Raw genomic sequence first — 18,229 nt, forward strand, 5'->3', positions numbered from 1 at the left:
CTTCTCGCATGTGTCAGGTGGGCACCCACGGCGCTGCTCCAGAGCCCGGGGCGAGGCCCCAGCTCCCCGTCAGGCTGTGCGCAGGGGAGTTGGGTCTGGGAGCCCCACAGCTGCTCCCATCCTGGCAGGCCCAGGACACTGGCCACTGGGAGATGCCGCCTCCCCCAGGACAGCAGAGGTGTGGGCCGTGCAGCGGGACTGCCCACCACCAAGATGGCTGCACAGCAATCAGAAACCCACCGTGCCCAGGGAAGGCAGGAATGGGCCCCACAGCCACCCCTACCACCAAGGCCTCTGCCACAACATGGCTTCCTCTGCGGCCCACAGGGCCCAGGGCCATGGTGGCGCCTCAGGACCAATCACACAGTGCTGCTGGGCCATGGGCAAGCCTACAGCTCCTGGGCTGCCTGCTTGAGGCCCCGTCCCAAGACCTCTGCCAGGTGAAAGCAGCCTCAGGCCTGCAGGGCCCCACCCTGGTAGGCCAGTGCCGCCCACGCCCATGTGGACACTCAAGGTGGCTGCAGCGGGAAGTGGGACCCCCCTCCCTCTGTCCAGCAGCAGCCCTGGCCACACCCCCAACCCCAGCAGGCAGAGGTCACTGTGGGCAGCACTTTATTGACCACCTGGGCCAGGGTAGCTACCCTCACCCTGAGGGCAGCCGAGGAGGCCCCATGGGGGCAGAAGCCTTCCCAGGGCAGGAGGGGCGGGCAGGCGGCCCCTCCCGGCACTTGAGGCCCAGCAGGGCAGGCGAGCTCTGGCTGTGGACAGTGAGGAGAGGCTGGGTCCTGGGAACCCTCAGGCCCCAGCGCTCGGGGCCTCGTGGTTGAGCACATAGTAGTCATGGACGTACATGAGGACGGCCACCGGCTGCCCGATGATGAGCGTCAGCCACACGGCTGCGTTGCCGTAGTTGCCCCGGAAGAAACGGCCCACGATCCAGGCCAGCGGGACCTGGGGACACAAGGGCTGCGTCACGGGGACACGGCCCCAGGGTTGGCTGTTCCAGGTCCCAGAAGCAAAGTGGGCCAGAGGGAGCTCACCTGTGCCATCATGCCGGTGAACGCCCAGAGGCGGAACATGCGCAGGGGGATGCTCACCAGGTACTGGGTGGGGAAGGAGGGCGTCAGTGTCCGCCAGGGCCAGACCCTGGCCCAGGGCTGCGGTGGGGCACCCCGAGGAGCACTGACCTCGTGGAAGAAGGCCGAGGCCAGGAACACCCCCGTCCTGGCCACCCACCTGCTGCTGCCCTGCCGCAGCATTGGTTTGTAGAAGTGCCTGCGGGGAGGGAGGCCGTGGGACGGGGTGGGGGGGGGTGGGGGGGGTCCGAGCCTGCCCCACGCCCACGCCCAGCTACCTGCTGCACCACTTGTGCACAGGGATGTTCCAATTCTGCCAGAAGTAGGTGACAGACTCCGAGTTCCTGGAGGTGAGAACGAGGCTGCTGGAGCACGTGCAGCCCCTAAGCCCCGCCCCCAGAGCCACCCCAAGGCCACCCACCACCAGTCCCGGTAGAACTGTCGGTCTCCGAATCGCATGAGCTCCCCCACGGCGTTGAGGCAGGAATGGAAGAGCCAGTAGAAGAAGATGAGCCAGATGAGATGGTTGGGGACCTGCAAGGAGAAGGGGCTCCAGGCTCCAGAAAGCCCACCTGCCGCCCACCCGCCCCACCCGCCCCACTCACCGCCAGCTTCAGCAGCCGTTCAACGATGCGGGAGTAATCCATGTCCTGCCAGGAGAAAGGCTCCCTCAGCACGCGGCCGCCCCCACCCCAGTCCCCGGAGCCCGCCCGCTCACCTTGAAGGGCTTCATGGAGTTCCGGATGGTGGGGACCATCCACTGCAAAGGGAGACACAGGTCAGCTCAGGCTGGCTGGGCCCCCGCCCCCCAGGCCCAGGCCCACGTACCTGCTGGATCAGCCCCACCTGCAGCTGCGTGAAGAAGAGCTGGAGGAGGAACCAGACAGCGCCTGAGCCCCAGTCCAGGGGGTCTGCCAGCCCGGGGAGCCACCCTGCCCCCCGCCTCACCATCTCCAGGAGCCGGCGCAGCAGGAAGCGCTTCCGGATGCGTGGGGAGCGGGGGAAGTTGAGCTCATAACACAGAGTGGGGGCGAAAAGGAAGTAGTAGAGATCTGGGGTGAAAGGGGGAGGCGGGGGCTGGCACCCTCACAGGCCTGGCCCGCCCTGGCCAGGCCCCACCCAGGCCCCACCGCCCCCAAGCCCTCACCACGGTAGGTCAGGTTGTCGGGGTAGCTCACGGTGCACTGGCCTGCGGCCCCAATGGCCTTCCCTGCAGAGACTGCAAACGGGCCAGAGTAGGCCATGGCTGCCCCGCCCCCGCCCCTGCCCCCGCGGGCAGCCCCCGCCCCCGCGGCCCTCACCAGCCTTGGCCCTGCGCTGGCGGCACCACAGGTTCACATCTCGGTAGGAGAAGAGCTTGAGGAAGAGGATGGTGTGCACCGACAGCGCCAGCACGGAGCCCACTGTGGAGAGGCAGGCTCAGTCTGGTGCCAGAGGCGACTCCGGAGCAAGGCTGGCCCGAGCCGGGTGGGGCAGGCGCACCTGGGGTGATGGACTCCACCAGTAAGGCCACAGCCGCAGGGAAGCAGAGAACGGTGGCCAGGTTGGCCACGTGCAGCAGCAGCCCCACGGGCTCCGTCAGGGCACCCTGGGGTGGAGACGGCGCGCTCAGCCAGAGCTGCCTCTAGGAGAGGGCTGGCTAGCCAGTGAGGAGTGCCACGCCGAGGGCCGAGGGCCAAGGGCCGTGGGAGGCGAGGACAGGCCCTGCTTACCACTGCCAGGCGTTTCTCAACCTGGAACGCAGCCACGGCAAAGACATTGGCCACTGAGGACAGAAGCACCACAGGGCGGGCTCAGGGCACAGTGGGCCCAGTCCCCGCCCGAGGCCCTCCTTGGAGCCCAGCTCACCAATGACCAGGCACGGGGCGGGCCAGCTGTAGGGGTCCTTCAGGAACAAAGACACCACCTGGATGGGGTCCACCAGGATGCCATACCTGGGGGCAGGGGATGGGGGCCTGAGTAGCTGGGGGCAAGGCCTGGGCTGGGGTGGAACCTGAGCGGGAGTGAGGAGGAGGCCTGTGGGCCTGGAAGGGTACTCACTTGATAAGGTTTTCCAGGAACAACCGTGCATTGCTCAGGATCTGAAAGACAGGAGGGCCCAGTGCGGGCAGTCCTGGCACAGCTCCTGGGCAGCAGCCTGGCTCCTGTCTAGCCTCCATGCCAAGCTCTGGGGCCCACTACCCACCTCACCCCAACCACTCCACCACAGGGGCAGAGAAGACACCAAGAGAAACCGCAGAACCAGGCACCAGCTGCCTGGAGCCACGGCCAGCAGCACAGTGACCACCCGCCCCAAAGCACACGCCAGAGCCTGCCCACCAGCCAGGCCAATCCCAAGTGTCCAGCCTGTGGCAAGAGACTGCGGCAGGGAGGTGCAGTCCTAGGGGTGGGAGAAAGATACTGGCCAGAGCTATGAGGCGCAGGGGCCTGGGCCTGGAGCTCTCCGAGCCCCAGTGTGGCTTCTAAGATCTGAACCACAGCAGAGACTGCAGGCTCGAGCCTGGGGCCAGGCCCTGGCCTCCCTTGACCCCATCTCACAGGTACTCTGGCGAGCCGGGCCCTGATGCCACTGACCTGTCTGCCCAGAGCTCAACTCTGCGCAACAGAATTGACAAGGACTGCGGAGGAGCCACACACGCTGGGGTCAGGGGGCCCTGCCTGGGGGGGCCCACGGAAGGCAGGGGCCGGCGCTGTGGCATAGCAGTTAAAGCCACCACCTGCAGCGCCGGCATCCCATATGGGCACCAGTTCCAGTCCCAGCTGCTCCACTTCTGATCCAGCTCTCTGCTATGGCCTGGGAAAGCAGCAGAAGATGGCCTAAGCCGTTGGGCCCCTGCACCTGCATGGGAGACCTGGAAGAAGCTCCTGGCTCCTGGCTTTGGATCAGCACAGCTCCAGCTATTGCAGCCAGTTGGGGAGTGAACCATCGGATGGAAGACCTCTCTCTGTCTCTCTCTCTGCCTCCTTCTCTCTGTGTGTTAACTCTTTCAAATAAATAAATCTTTAAAAAAAAAAAAAAAAAAAGAGGGTCCCGGGTGTTGTGGGAGAGCAGACAGTGCTGCCCAGGCTACCCCAGAGCCCCTGCTCGGGCCCGAGAGCCAGCCTGGCCAGAATGGACACACCATCTGTGGAAGCCAGGCTGCACTGGGCTTCCTGTGGCCTGCCTGGCCAGCTTCTCAACCATCAGGCCATCTCTGGGCCGAGGATGCTGGGGCCCTCCCAGGGCAGCTGGCAGGGAGTGTGGGCATGCGCGGAGCAGTCACAGAGGCCCAAGAGCTCCTCCAGGTGAGGACCGCAGGTCTCAGCCACATGGGCTGTGCGCGGTAGCCACTGGTCCCAGACAGGCCTGTGCGCCCCGACCTGCTCCACAGGCTGCCCCTTTGAGCCCGGACTCCAATGCTCCGGAGTGCACCAGGTCTGGTATGTAGTACAGGTGTCCATCAGTTCCTCCCTACAAACTCCTGGGACCCAAAGAGAGAGAGGCTGGCCAGGAGGCCTGGAGGGCTTCCGCCCCCGAGGGTCACACGGCAAGGCACAGGGACATTCACCAGCTCCCAGAGAGGCCTCGTGGCCCAGAGCGCCGCCTGGCCGTCCCCTTACCCTGAAAGCCCACAGCAGCCCAGGCGGCCACAAGGGAGCCTTGGGCCCTCAGGGCAGTTCACAGCACAGAGGCCTGGAGCCCTGGGCACACCGCTCGCCCTCCCTCGCCCAGCGTGAGCCCCTCTGGTCACTGCAGGGACTACCCCTGTGCGGCCCCCACTGCCCCAGCCTCCTCAGGGCAGCGTCAGGTCTCACGTGTCCCAACCCACGGTCCTGCACCTGGGGACACAGCCTGTGCCCAGGCAGACGTCAGCTGGCCCTACTCACCAGCATCACCACACACCAGTTCAGGATGCCACGGTAGTTGCTGAAGCCACTGTCAGAGCTGAACAGTGAGTCCTGCAGGCGGTGGCATCTGGTGAGCGACAGGCACCTGGTGAGCCGCGTGGGCAGGGCAGGGCAGGGCCCCAAACCAGGATCCACCCCCCCCCCCCCCGCAGCCCATTTACAGATGGGCAGAGAAGCCGGCGAGCCCACCGCAGCCACAGGGCGGGCGGCGGCAAAGCTCTTGGAGGCCTGCCCTGCAGGCAGCAGGAAGGAGCAGGTCACGGGCAGAGGCCCAGGCACCTGTCCCGGGCTGCCCAGGCTTCCGTGCGCTTGGGTGCCCGAAAGCAGGAGGCCACACCTCACTCTCCAGGGGCACTCGGGCCACAGAAGTCCACTCTGGGGGTCTGTGGGCTCACCTGGCACCACTTAGCACTGCAGGGACGGGGGCTGAGGCTCAAGTCCACCCCGCTCAGCTGGCCCAACGTGCCAACAAAACCTCCCCACTCGGCCACACGTTGGGACCGAGGCAAGGGCCAGCCCAGCGCCCAGCTTGACACAGCTTCCTGGATGCAGGAGCACCACCCATGTGCTTACGTGTCCTCTCCCTGAGCTCGGGGCAGGCCCCCAGTGAAGGCCTCCATCAGTGCCGGGGTGGACACCTGGCCCAACAGAGAGGCCACTTGGGTGGCTGGGGCAAGGTCCTGACCCAGCCCCTGGCAAGCTCAGAGCGGCAGCAGCTGCACCCCACTCTCCCTCCAGGCAGCCCCGGGCCACGTTGAGCAAGGCCCGGGTTTTGTAAGAGGCCACACGGCCTCCCCTCCTCCCCTCCCTCCCACAAGCACCCGGTGCTGCTGCCTCCAGGCGCCCCTCTCCACACAGCCCTGCGCCCACCCGGCCCCCAGCAGCACAGAGATCGCACACCCACCTGCCCACCTCGGGCTGCAGCACCAGGGCAGGCAGCTCGGCCTGAGCTTCCCCTGCACACACCACGCACACACCAGCTCCTTCTGCACCTGAGCCCCACCCCCAGAGCCCAGCAGCACGGGCTGGGCAGGGCAGCCTTCGCGCTCGCGCTCACGCGCGCGCCCACTTGCTGTTGCCAGAGAACCACCGAGCTTCCCGCGCCACTCCTGAGCACGGCTGTTCCACACCGCGACCACCACCGAGATGGCTGTGGCCATCTCCCACGTCACCCCTGCTTCGCTTGCTGGGCCCTCCCCAGGCCCCCCCTGCACACGCCCAGGCCCCTCCAGGGCTCCTCACCAGCCCTGCCCCTAGCACCCCTCCGTTCTCAGCCCGGCTGCCCTCCCCACCAACATGCCCGAGGCCCTGTCCCCAACGTCCACAGAACTGCAGGATTGCCAGTGCAGCCAGTGGCAAGTGGGCTAGAGGGCAAGCCACAGGGAGACGCGGACCGGGCAGCTGTGCAGAGCCATCTTTCCCACCCTCTCACCCACTGGACAGCCTGCCCGCGCTTCTGTGCCTTGCAGCTGTCTCTCACCCACTCCCCAGCCGAGCCCCTTCTAACCCCTCCCCCACCCAGGCAGCACAGGCGGCAGACACACACACGGCTCTACTTCCAAGTCGGGCCTCACCTGCAGACCACACGGTCCAGCCCCAGGGCCAAGCAGAGCGAGGACGGGGCAGAGGGCCAGCTCCCCCTGCTGCCACCCCACAGCCCTGGAGTGCGGGGCTCACTGCACCCCGGCACCCACGGGGCTGCGGAGCCTGGCAGGCCACAGGCTGAGCAGGGACGGTGCTCTCACCTTGCCACAGGGCAGAAGTGAGCTCATGCCCAGCGCCTGACCGGGCTGCCCAGGCCAAGGAGAGCAGGAAGTGAGGAGGGGGAGGCAGGCGCTCACAGAGCGACCAGGAAGGGAGAGAGGAAGAGCAGCCACAGGCCCGGAGAGAAGGGACACAGACGGCGAGCTGAGCCCACAGAGAGGGCTGCCCCGCCAGCAGCCCCGAGCCCTGTGCAGCCCAGGTCTGAGTGACAGGCACACGGAGCCACAGGTCACCCCAGGTCTGGGGGCAGGCACAGAGACACAGGTCACCCCCAGGTCTGAGGGACAGGCACAGAGACACAGGTCACCCCAGGTCTGAGGGGCAGAGACACAGGTCACCCCCAGGTCTGAGGGACAGACACACAGGTCACCCCCAGGTCTGAGGGACAGGCACAGAGACACAGGTCACCCCCAGGTCTGAGGGACAGGCACAGAGGCACAGGTCACCCCAGGTCTGGGGGGCAGGCACAGAGACACAGGTCACCCCCAGGTCTGAGGGGCAGGCACAGAGACACAGGTCACCCCCAGGTCTGAGGGGCAGGCACAGAGACACAGGTCACCTCCAGGTCTGAGGGGCAGGCAGAGACACAGGTCATCCCAGGTCTGAGACACAGGCACAGAGACACAGGTCACCCCCAGGTCTGGGGGCAGGCACAGAGACACAGGTCATCCCAGGTCTGAGGGACAGGCAGAGACACAGGTCATCCCAGGTCTGGGGGGCAGGCAGTGACACAGGTCACCCTCAGGTCTAGGGGGCAGGCAGAGACACAGGTCACCCCAGGTCTGAGGGGCAGAGACACAGGTCACCCCCAGGTCTGAGGGACAGGCACAGAGGCACAGGTCACCCCAGGTCTGGGGGGCAGGCACAGAGACACAGGTCACCCCAGGTCTGAGACACAGGCACAGACACAGGTCACCCCCAGGTCTGAGGGGCAGGCACAGAGACACAGGTCACCCCCAGGTCTGAGGGGCAGGCAGAGACACAGGTCACCCCAGGTCTGAGACACAGGCACAGAGACACAGGTCACCCCCAGGTCTGGGGGCAGGCACAGAGGCACAGGTCACCCCCAGGTCTGAGCCACAGGCACAGAGACACAGGTCACCCCAGGTCTGAGGGGCAGAGACACAGGTCACCCCCAGGTCTGGGGGGCAGAGACACAGGTCACCCCCAGGTCTGGGGGCAGGCACAGAGACACAGGTCACTCTCAGGTCTGGGGGCAGGCACAGAGACACAGGTCACTCTCAGGTCTGGGGGCAGGCAGAGACACAGGTCATCCCAGGTTTGGGGGGCAGGCAGTGACACAGGTCACCCTCAGGTCTAGGGGGCAGGCAGAGACACAGGTCACCCCAGGTCTGGGGACAGGCAGAGACACAGGTCACCCCAGGTCTGGGGACAGGCAGAGACACAGGTGCTGGGACCCAGGAGCGGCGGCTTCCCCAGCAGGCCCAGCTCTGCCCGGGAGACCAGACGGGGACAGGGACCGGGCTCTGCTGGCTCTCGCACTCGCCTTGCCCCAGCCCACACCAGGACACAGCAAAGGCTCACTGGCCAGTGCCCAGCTGGACGTGGCTGCCCCCTGCCAGGCCCGGGGCCCCATCTCACACAGAGGCCCCGCAGCACCCCTCCCAGAATCCACACCCCCTCTCGGGCAGGCCCCGCCCAGGGGAAGCTGCACCCCTCTCGGGAGGCCCCCCGCCCCCGGCGCCTTCGTGGCCGCCTCGGCGACCTTTGTCCACACTGCTCCGCGGGGTTATCTTATCTCCCCGGTGAGCCGTGAGCACCCCACGGGCAGGCTACAGCGCCCACTTCCTCCTGGCCCCCCGGCTGCCCCGAGGACCCTGGGCCACATGACGGCAGCGCCAAGAGCCTGAGGGTGCCAAAGGGCCAGAGCCCGGGCCGTCGGTCCTCCCTGGCGGCCCGGGCAGCAGGACGCGCGCCCCTCCCGCCCTCAGAGCAGGGCCCCCTCCCGGGCAGCCCCGAGACGCCCCCTATCCCGGCAGCTGCGGGTCCAGCCACGGGGGCGGGGGAGCCAAGCGCGAGGCCGGCCCCTCCGCGGGCCTCCGCACCTGAGGATGCGCTCCGCGCCACCTGGCCGGCCACCTGGGTGACCTTGGCAGGTGACCCTCCCCCGCCAAGCCCGGCCTCTCCCCGCGGGGCGCACCCGGCGGGCTGGGGTCGGGCGCGCGGCTACCTCAGCTCCCAGTGGCCGTCGCCCACGTCGGCGTCCGCGTCCTTGTCCGGGGCCGGCGTGTCTCCCGCGGCGCCCACGTCCGGGCCCGCCGCCCCGTTCCGCACCTCCTCTTCCGCCGCCGCAGGCCCGCCGCCGGCCTGGCCCGAGGGCCGCGAACCGGTCCTCCGGCGCCGGGAGCCGCCCGCGCCGCCGCGGTCGCCCATGGCCTCCGCCCGCACCCTGCGGCCCCCTCGTCGTGGCCCTCCGGGCTCGCAGCGCCCGAGGCCCGCGGCCCCGCCTCCGGACCCTCGGCAACGGCCGCCGCCGCCCCCTGCCGGCCGCCGTAGCCCGCCCGCGTCGCGCGCTTCCGGCGACGACCCGCGGCACCGTCGCCTCCGACCGCGCGCGCCTGCTGGGCAGGCCGCGCGCGCGCCCATTTGTAGCCCGCGGCCGGCGTGGGCGGAGCCCGCGGGCGCGCGCGGCGCACCCTGGGAGTTGTAGTCGCGGCGCGGCGGCGAGCGAGGGGCGCGCGCGGGGCCGCGGCGGTCCGGCGAGGCGGCCGAGGACCTACGGCGTCCGCGGGGCGGGCCCGACAGCCGAACCTCTCGCCCGCGGTTGTAAACGCTGCCACGTGCGGCGGGCGTGGCAGACGACGCCCCCGCTCTGCGCCTGGGGCTCCGGGGAGAGAGCGCGGAGCACGGCGGCCACGCCGGGCCGAGCGGTCGGGTCCCCCCGCAGGGGCTGGCCAGCGGCAGTGCGGGGCCGCTTTGGAGGCGGCTGTGTGCGTCCACGTCCCAGCTCCGAGCCGCCAGCATGACAGTGGCCGCGGGAGTTGGGCGACCGGAGCCGGGGCCACTGGGGAGGAAGGTCCGGCTGGGCCAAGGGCCGAGACAGCGGGAAGGCCAGGCGGTGACCACCAGCGAGAGGAGCCCCACCGCCACCGCGGGGAGAGGAGGGCGGTGGGGCAGGTGAAGCCTGTGGTGTCCTGGCCAGGACAGGTCTGTCTGCTGGGAAGTTACAGGGCAGAGGGTGAGGCCCCACCAGGGGGTCCTGCCGTCCTGGTGGAATGGAGCAGGTGGGGGGGGGTGCCAGCCTGTGGCTTCACCTGTGGCTCCTCCTGGCCTTCGGCGAGGTGGGCTCAGACTCCTGCAGCTAGGCGGCATGAGAGGGAGGGTCTGCAGGAGAGCTGGGCCCCGGGCAGCGGCAGGGGTGCCTTCACCCTGCAGGCTGTCCCACTGGCTGTGCGCTCCAGAAGGGGGCACTCACCCCTGCAAAGCCGCCTCTGCTGCAGACCTGGCCCCGGCCCCCTCCCCATGCCGCTGGCTGTGGGCAGCTGCGCTGGCCCCTGCAGGGCTGGCCTGGTAGGAACTCCCAAGCCCCAAGACTGAGGGCTCTCTCCGCTCAGGCCTGCCTACCTTCTCGCCAGGCTCTGTGGCTGGGCAGGATGTCCCTGGCCCTCTGCCCTTCCCGTCCACCACAGCCTGGTCCTCGCCTCCTTGACTCTGTGCAGGGTTCTGGGTGGCCCCGGGCCCAGCCATGCTTGCAGGTGGTTGGTGTGTGGGGTGGGGGAGCACTGCTCTGGAGTCTGGGGTCGGGGCGAGGGCTGCAGACTGCAGGCAGAGGCCAGACTTCAAACCCTCTTCAGTCCTGGGTCTTCCACCAGCACCCCCGGCTCTCAGGTCTGCCCGGCTGGTGACGCTGTCCAGGGAGGACAAAGGCGCCTCAGGCCGGGGGACCTCCCCCTCCCAGATGCAGCGCCCAGCCTTGCAAGGGGCCAGCCCGCAGACCCTCCCCTGCAGCCGGCCCAGCCCAGGACACACCAGCGTGAGGCTCCGAGTTCTATCAAGAGTGGCATTTATTCTCCTTGTGGAGGTGCGGCGCTCCGGGGAGCTGGTGCTATTGTGCTTAGGAAGGAGGTCTGTCCGTCCGTCCGTCTGTCCGGCCGGCCCAGCCCCAAACGGGGGCGGAAGAGGGGCCGGCCCGAGTAAAAATCCCGGCGTGCTCCGGGTGGGAATCTGTACAAGGCGGCGGGGCGCAGGCGGGGGTGGGGGCGGGGCGGGCCGGCGGCCACGGCCCCCACCGAGGGCCCCGCACCTCGGGCCCTACTTGTAGAATAGTACAAAACAGGTGCTAGCTAAACGTTCCTTCTACCTGAATTCGCTAAGTCGGTTATTGTGCTGCTTCGTTATGGGGGCGGGAGGGGGCCCATGGCTTTCCACGGCGGCGGGGTGTGCGGAGAAGCGGGGGCTCCGGGCGGCCCACGGCCCTCGGGCCTTCTCCTCAGGTAGGTAGACAGGAGAGTGGGATGGGGGCGCCTGTGCACGCGACTGCGCGCGGCGCAGGCGGGCAGGGCCGGGCTGTGCGGGCACCGCGCCTGGCGAGGGAGGGGGTTCGGGATGTGGGCACCGCGATGCCGGACCTGCCCCTGTGGGCACAACCGAACCTGGGGCTGGGCGCGTCAAGCACTCAAGAGTGCGCCTTGCCTCGCGAAGGGCCCTGGCGCAGGCTGGACTCGCAGGGCCACGCGGGCGATCGTCCTGCCTGAGCAGAGAACGCGAGGCCCAGATCAAAGGCAGAGCCGGAAAAGGCCCCCGGACGAGAGGAGGGGCGTCTGGGCCCGGGACCCCGGCCTCCCTCTGCATCTGCGCGCGTCCCTCGCCCCGCGGGAGCCGCTGGGCCTCCGCGGTGGTCCTGCACTTCCCCGCAGGCCGCCGGGTGCCTGGCGCCCAGCAGGTGCCCACTGAGCGGTCGGTGAGTGATGGGCGACTGAAGGCGGGGTCTTGGGTGCAACCGCCCCGCCCCTCCGGGGCCGAGACCCCCGCCGGGCTCTGCCGTGGGAGGGGGCGGGGAAGGGGGTAGAAAGTCCGCGCGGCCGGCCCCGCGCAGCATCCCTGATCTAGGGGCCTATGGGGCGGGGCGGGGTGGGGCGGGGATACCTGATTCTCAAGAACTAGAGGCGGCGGCAGCTTCGCATGCAGTGCGCATTATTGCTCTATAGTCGGCGTCGGACTAACTAGGGGGCCAGGGGAGCGGGCAGCCCCGGGAAGGGTCGGGAGGAGGGGTGGGGCTGCATGCAGTGACGTCACAAAGGCGGCGGCCAATGGGGCGGGCCCTTGGGGCGGAGTCGCCGCCGAGGCTTTGGCATAGACGGGCGAAAGTTGGCAACCGAGTGGGGCGGGGTCCGAGGCTCCCCCGGGACCGAGCCCGAGCCCGGCTAGGGGTGGGGACACTGATCCTGGACTCCCGAGTCCCCAGCGTCGGCGGGGAGGATTAGGGGGTGGGGGATCCGGCGCCCCCTCCCTGACCCGAGTGCAATCCGTTCATAAATAAAACTAATACAGGAAGGAGCCCCGACGCGTCCGCAACCCCTCGCAGCGAATACAGAGGTGTGTGGAGGGCAGAGCCGCGCCCGCCTGCCGGGCCCGGAATCCGTCCTCCAACACCACCTAGCGCCGCGGGTGCGCGGGACGGGGCCCCGGGGCGGGGCGGGGGTCTCAGGGGGTCGGTGAGTCCATGCGATTCGATATGCGTCATTATTATTCCGTGTGGAGGACAGAGCCCCGGGAGCTGGGCTGGAAGAATTCGGATTTCGCAGAGGATGCGAGGAGGGTGAGGGTGGGAGGGCGGCTCGGACCGGGCCCCCCCGAAGGGGCCCGAGGGAGAGCAGCGCTGCCGTCAGCCCCGGCCCCGGCCCCCGGAGCGGGCAGCGGCGCCTCCGCAGGCCGCGCCCGCGCCCGCCCCTCCGCCAGCCCGCTGCCGCGAGGAACCGACGCCCCGGACGTGTGGGCCGAAGGCCCGGCCCTGGAAGGCTTGGGAAGGGGTGGGGAAGACCTGAGTCTCGCGACGCGATCCAGAGGCGCAGAGGAGGGAGCAGGGGGGCGCGCCCGCCCCCCGCCCCAATCTTCGGAGACCCAGCTCGGAGCTGAGGTTCGGTTCTGGGTCTCGGCGACCCTATTGCTGGGAGGAAGCCTGGGGCACCCTGGAGGGGAGGGGAGCGGGTTCGGGGTGGGTCTCCCCTCGGGACCCTATTGCTTGAAGGGGCTGGCAAGGCCCCCGGCGGGCGGGGCAGGGTGGGGCCGGCCCCCTCCCCCTATTGCTGTGAGGAGGGGCCCGCCCTCCGGCCCCTCCACCCGGACGCCGGCGGAGACTTCCCTGGGGGAGGCCCCGTATTGCTGAGCGCCGAGCGGGCTGGCGCAGGCCCTCCGCCCTAGGCCTGCACGGGGCCGAGCTGCGGCGGCGCGGGGGCCGCGGGGCCGCCGGCCGCGCCACCCTTGAAGCAGGCGGACTCGTAGTGCTTGTTGAGATAGGACTTGAGCGCGAAGCTCTTCTTGCAACGCTTGCACTGGAAGTGTTTGAAGGCGGAGTGCGTCTGCATGTGCGCGCGCAGGTTGGAGCGGTCGGCGAAGGCTTTGCCGCAGTGCGCGCAGCCGAAGGGCTTCTCGCCCGTGTGCGAGCGCATGTGGCCCTGCAGCAGCCAGGGCCGCGAGAAGGCCTTGCCGCACACGCCGCACTTGTGGCGCAGGTCGTGCGTGAGCAGGTGCATGGCCATGGCCGGCATGGACACGTACACCTTGCCACACGTCGGGCAGCGCCGCGCCAGCTGGCTGTCCAGGCTGCGGTGCGTCTGCTTGTGGCGGCTCAGGTTCGACGACGTGGCGTACGTCTTGCCGCACTCGCCGCACGCGTGCCGGCCACCGGCACCCGCGGGCCCTGGCCCCGCGCGAGCTTCGGGGCCCGCCCCCGCGCGCGCGCCGCCCCGGCCCCCTGCCCCCGAGCCCGAGCCCCGCGCGCCCGCCCCGCCTCCGCCTCCGGTGTCGCCGTCGCCGTCGGGGGCCGCGGCCGTGGAGGGGGCGGCGGCGGCGGCGGCGGCGGCGGCGGCGGCCTTGCGGCGCGAGCGCCCGTCGGTGATGAAGAAGGCGTCGGCCGCGTAGCCCTCGCTGACGGCCGCGTCGCCGTTGATGTAGCCGCCCGCAGCGGTGGCCAGCTCAGGGCGCGGGGTGGGCGGCGGCGCCGAGCCCGCGGCCGCGGGGCCCAGCTCTCCCCGCACGGCCGCCGCGTACATGGGCTCCGGGGACGGCCCTTTGAGCAGCGCCGCCTCGGCGTCGCCATCGTAGACGGACGCAGGCCCCACGTAGTCGCTGAGGTATCCTGCGGACCGAGGCGGACACACGGACAGGGGGCGGGAGGGGCACAGGGAGGACAGAGCGGGGACGAACCGGGAGGAAGACAAAGAAGGGGCCGGGGGACCGCGGGGCAGGCGGGATGGAGACAGCGGGGAGGGAGGGGAGAGCACAGGCGAGGATGAGTCGGGCCCGGCCGCGCTCCGCCCCCGCCGCCCGGCGCCCCGCCCCCGCTGGGGGAGGAGGGAGGCGCAGCTCGGGGCGCGGCCGCCCCCCTTCCGCGGAGCCTCAAGGTCAGGGGGGAGGGGCGGCGCCTCCCTCTCCCGCCTCCCCTCCCCTCCCCCTCCCCCTCGGGTTCTCCCCACTTCAGCAGTTTTCCCTGATTATGCAACACACTGCAGACCTGCGGCGCACAAAGCCGGGGCCGCCGCTCCGGGGTCCCCGCAGGCTCTTCCCGGTGCCCCGCCTTGGTACTGCCCCCCAGCGAGCCCCAGAGACGGGCTCCCCGCTCCGGCTCCTCCGGCGCGCCCCCCCACCTGGCTGGGCTTGACCCCCACCCACGCCGGCAGTGGTGCCTCCATGGCTCCACACGCCTTTCCTGGGCTGCTCCTCGGGTTCCTGCTCTGCTCTCTGCTAGCCTCTTCCTCCCACCCCCTAGCCTCTGCAGGGGCCATTCCCAGGCCAGAGACACTGCGGTGAGCACAGCGCCCAGGTGTCCACCATGGGACACCTTCAGAGAGACACAGCCTCGGGAAGGCAGCACAATTCGTGCCGGAACCCAGAGCACAAGATGGATCTTACAAGCTCAAAATCACAAGCGCACCTCTCAGGAGGGGGTTGTGTCCCCGCTTTGGTCCTCCCTGGAGTCCCCGGCTGGCTAGGCCACCCACTCGTGCAGGGTCACATATGCAGCCACCTGGACACTCTCAGTCACATGGTGCACACTGGCCCCAGAGTCACATGGTCCCATGGAGTGGCACACAAGCAGGCACACACTCACACAGGGTCACACACTGACAGTCACATGGTCACACGCAGTCACATGGGCCCACACAGGCTCCCACTCCTGCAGGTCGCACTTGCCCTGCCGCCAGGCTGCTGGCACTCCCTGCACCCCAGCTCCCATGCGAACAGTTGTCCTTGAACTTGGGCACCCTGGCACAGAGAGCCTCCCCTGCCCGCAGCTTCCTCCCCCTGACCCTGGCTTCAGGGAAGGCCCTGGCACTGCAGCTCCTGCCCTGACAGGTGGGCGGCCCCTGGAACCCCTGCCTGCTCCCTAGCAGGGGTCCTGGGAGCACAGGAAGAGGGCAATGGGTCCAGGATTGGGGTGTGGGCCCGCACGTGCAGTGTCAGCAGGTGGCCGGCATTGGTGGCGGCCTGCCTCCTGGTTCTCACCCATCTCCTCCACCTCCTCCCCTCCCAGCCAGGCCGGGTCCCCATGCCCTGCTGCGGTCCAGGCTTGGCCACAGCCCCTCGGTGGCTCTGGTTCCCTGGGGCCTCTTCGCCCCCCCCCCCGACCTTGCCCTTCCACCCCCCACGCTCGGGCCCTCTACCCCTCGCAGCAACGCCCTGGGCCTGCACCCCAATCGGCTCGCACCTTTATCGTGCAGTCGCACGCCGAGGTCGCCGCGGGCACGCCCGTAGGAGCTCTCGAGGTCTGCCGAAGAGAACGTGTCAAGTTTGACCTTCTTGACCAGGAAGGACCTGGGCATGATTCCTGCGGAGCCGGGGCTCGGGGGGACTGCGGCCGCGGCGGGGCCCCGTCACCATCCGAGGAGCGGCGGAGGCGGCTCGGGTCCCCCCTCCGGCCGCTGGATGCTGCCGCGCCAGTGCCAGTCCGCTCGCCGCCCGCTTCCTGCCCTGCGCCGCCGCCGCTGCGCCTCCCGGCCGCTCTCCTCCGTCCTCCGCTCCGCTCCGCTCTCCTCTTCCTTCTTTCCTTCCTTCCTTCCTTCCCTCCTCTGGTCCCGGCTTCCCAGCCCGCAGTGCCGCCCCTGGACAGGCGGGGGAGGAGGCTGGGGGGGGCGGGGAGGGGGGAGCGGCTCCGTCCCGGGCCCGTAGGCTGCGAGTGGGTGCAGGGCTGCGGCCCCTCGCCCTCCCCCCCGCCGCCGTGGCCGAGCCTCAGTCAGCGGTCCCCCATGCCCCCGGGGGCGGCGGCGCCGGACCGGGACAACGCGGCGGCTGCAGCGGCGGCGGGGGCGCCGGCGTCTTCAGCACCGCGGCCAGCGCCGGCCCGGGCAGCACCGCGGCCAGCGCCCGGGCGCGCTCGGCCGGCGCGGGTGGAGAGGGGCGGGCCGAGGGGGCTCGGCCGCCGGGCGGGGGTCCTCGGCGGGGGTCTCGGGGAGGCTTGCTTTATTGTTCTGCAGCCCGAGCGGTGGTGGTGGCGGCGGCGGCGGCGGCGGCGGGCGGGGGGCGGGGGTCCTGGGGGGAGGGGAGCGCAGGGAGGGCGGGCCGAGGGAGGGGGAGGGACGGGGCTCCGGGGGCGGGGCTCGGCTCTCGGACAGCTCCCGCCCGGCCTCCGAGCTCGCAGCCGCCTCTGCCTGCGGCCCGGCCCAGCCTCCGGCTTTTAAAGCCCTCGAGCGGGGGGGAGGGGGAGGCAGGGGAGGGGAAGAGGCCGGCGGAAATGGCTGCGCTGGGCCGGTCCTCGGCCAGGGTCTCCTGGGAGGGGTCTCGGGGATGCCTCGGCCTCTGCGTGTTGGGGGGAGGGTCCCCCGCGCGGCTCGGGAACGGCTACCCCGCGGTCGGCGGCATTGCCGGGCGGGTGGGAGAGGTGGAGGTAGGGCCTGGGACCTATTCGCCCGGGGCTTGGGGTCATGTAGGGAGGGACGCGGGCGCACCCAGCTCGGGTCAGCCTGCCTCGCCCGGGGCCTGGACGCGCGGGGCTGCGGGGGAGAGCGGGGGCGGCGCCAGACTGGGGAGCGAGTGCTGAGGCAGCGAAAGCGGGTGTGCAGGCGCGGCGCGTGCCCGGCGACCCCGCAGTGTGCGGGTGCCGCGTGTGCGCCCTGTGCCGCAGTGTCTCCGGCCACCCCGTCACCCGGGCTGACCCCGAGCATGCCCGGGGGGCCTCCCCTCCCTGCCTCTCGCCCCTGCGGCGGATGCGGAGCGCTGCGGCCCAGCGAGCGTCCGGCGTGGAGACAGCGAGGGGACGCGGTGCCCCGCTCCAGAATTTTTACTTCGTGGGTGGTTTTTCGCCCTTCCGCGGGGCTGCAGCTCCCCCCGGCGGCCCCGCAACCAGGCGCATAACCTTCCTGCGGCCGCCCGCGCGGAGTTTGCAGCCCCCATGACGTCAGGACCGGCGGCCAATGGCGCGCGCGGGGCGCAGGGGCTCGGGGCCGCACAATGGCCGCGCGCGGTGCATATGTCCCCAATTAGGGCCCGGCGCCGCCATTGTCCCCTCGCCGCCCCCGCCCGGTCCTTTGGGTCTCCACGGTCCGGGCGCGTGCCCACGCCGCCCGCGGTTCCCGGGGCCGAGGTTGCTCAGCGGTTCCGGGCGTGTCCCAGCGCGGCGGAGCCGGGAGCGCGGCCAAGCGGGGGCGCGCGCGCTCGTCGAGCTGCGCGCGGTGACCTTGTGCTGGGCGCAGGGCGGCCGGGAGCGCGCGGAGGCTGGGAGCGCACGGGGCGTGCGGGCGCTGCTTAGCGTCCAACCCGCACGGATCCCGCGCCTCGTCCCTCGCTGCGCCGCCCACAGCCGCCGCCGAGCCACGGCGGGGCGAGCGATCCGACCCGGCTTAGGCGCGCGGCGGAGACCAGGGGCCGCCCCGTGCCCGACCCGGCGCCGGCATGGGCGCTCCCGGGAGCCGAGAGGGCACTGCCGCCCCCCTATCGCGGAGCCACAGCCGGCGAGGCTCGCGGGGGCGGGGCAGGGGTCCCCTCGGGGTGGGGGGTGACGATGCTCGTCCGTCCGAGGCGCAGCCGGAGTCGCAGGGCCAATTAGCATTTTGATTGCGGGACTTGGGGGGCCCAGCTGGACCAAGGCCTAATTACCTGGCAGGCCCTCGGGGCGCCTGCGGGACGTGCCCGGCGCGATGCCCTCGCCCGGCGCCCACCGCCTGCTCGCAGACACGGAGTTCCCTCCCACACTTTCCCACCTCTCCGCTCCTCCCCCCTTCTGCATTTCGTTGTCTGGAGCCCCATTTTTCCATCGCCTGTCTCTCCGCCCTCCATCCCCTGGCCCCCCAGTGTCCTTGGTGCAGGAAGCTCCAGTGCCGGCACAC

At 70.5% G+C, this 18,229-nt stretch overlaps 2 protein-coding genes across 3 annotated transcripts; both read right to left on the reverse strand.

Annotated features, from left to right (window-relative positions):
• Positions 1-595: 595 nt before the first annotated feature.
• On the reverse strand, positions 596-9,260 carry DGAT1 (diacylglycerol O-acyltransferase 1). Its single transcript, XM_051831193.2, has 17 exons — positions 8,920-9,260; positions 4,944-5,031; positions 3,117-3,157; positions 2,925-3,010; positions 2,789-2,841; positions 2,559-2,664; positions 2,378-2,479; positions 2,224-2,295; positions 2,025-2,128; positions 1,905-1,943; positions 1,795-1,836; positions 1,682-1,726; positions 1,498-1,610; positions 1,355-1,420; positions 1,188-1,275; positions 1,041-1,103; positions 596-951 (listed from the first exon to the last, which is right to left on the reverse strand). The coding sequence occupies exons 1-17, from the start codon at positions 9,120-9,122 to the stop codon at positions 796-798; spliced, it is 1,467 nt and encodes a 488-aa protein (XP_051687153.1). The 5' UTR covers positions 9,123-9,260; the 3' UTR covers positions 596-795.
• A 1,475-nt stretch (positions 9,261-10,735) lies between these two features.
• Positions 10,736-16,538, reverse strand: SCRT1 (scratch family transcriptional repressor 1). 2 transcript variants are annotated; one of them, XM_051831201.2, is made up of 2 exons: positions 15,616-16,538; positions 10,736-14,046 (listed from the first exon to the last, which is right to left on the reverse strand). In XM_051831201.2, the coding sequence occupies exons 1-2, from the start codon at positions 15,728-15,730 to the stop codon at positions 13,106-13,108; spliced, it is 1,056 nt and encodes a 351-aa protein (XP_051687161.1). In that variant the 5' UTR covers positions 15,731-16,538; the 3' UTR covers positions 10,736-13,105. The 2 variants fall into 2 exon arrangements, with proteins under 2 accessions (XP_051687161.1, XP_069931777.1); XM_070075676.1 differs by lacking the exon at positions 15,616-16,538 and adding an exon at positions 14,842-15,456.
• Between the last annotated feature and the right edge of the window lie 1,691 nt (positions 16,539-18,229).

The sequence above is a fragment of the Oryctolagus cuniculus genome, chromosome 6 (assembly GCF_964237555.1).
Source record: "Oryctolagus cuniculus chromosome 6, mOryCun1.1, whole genome shotgun sequence".
Lineage (NCBI taxonomy): Eukaryota > Metazoa > Chordata > Mammalia > Lagomorpha > Leporidae > Oryctolagus > Oryctolagus cuniculus.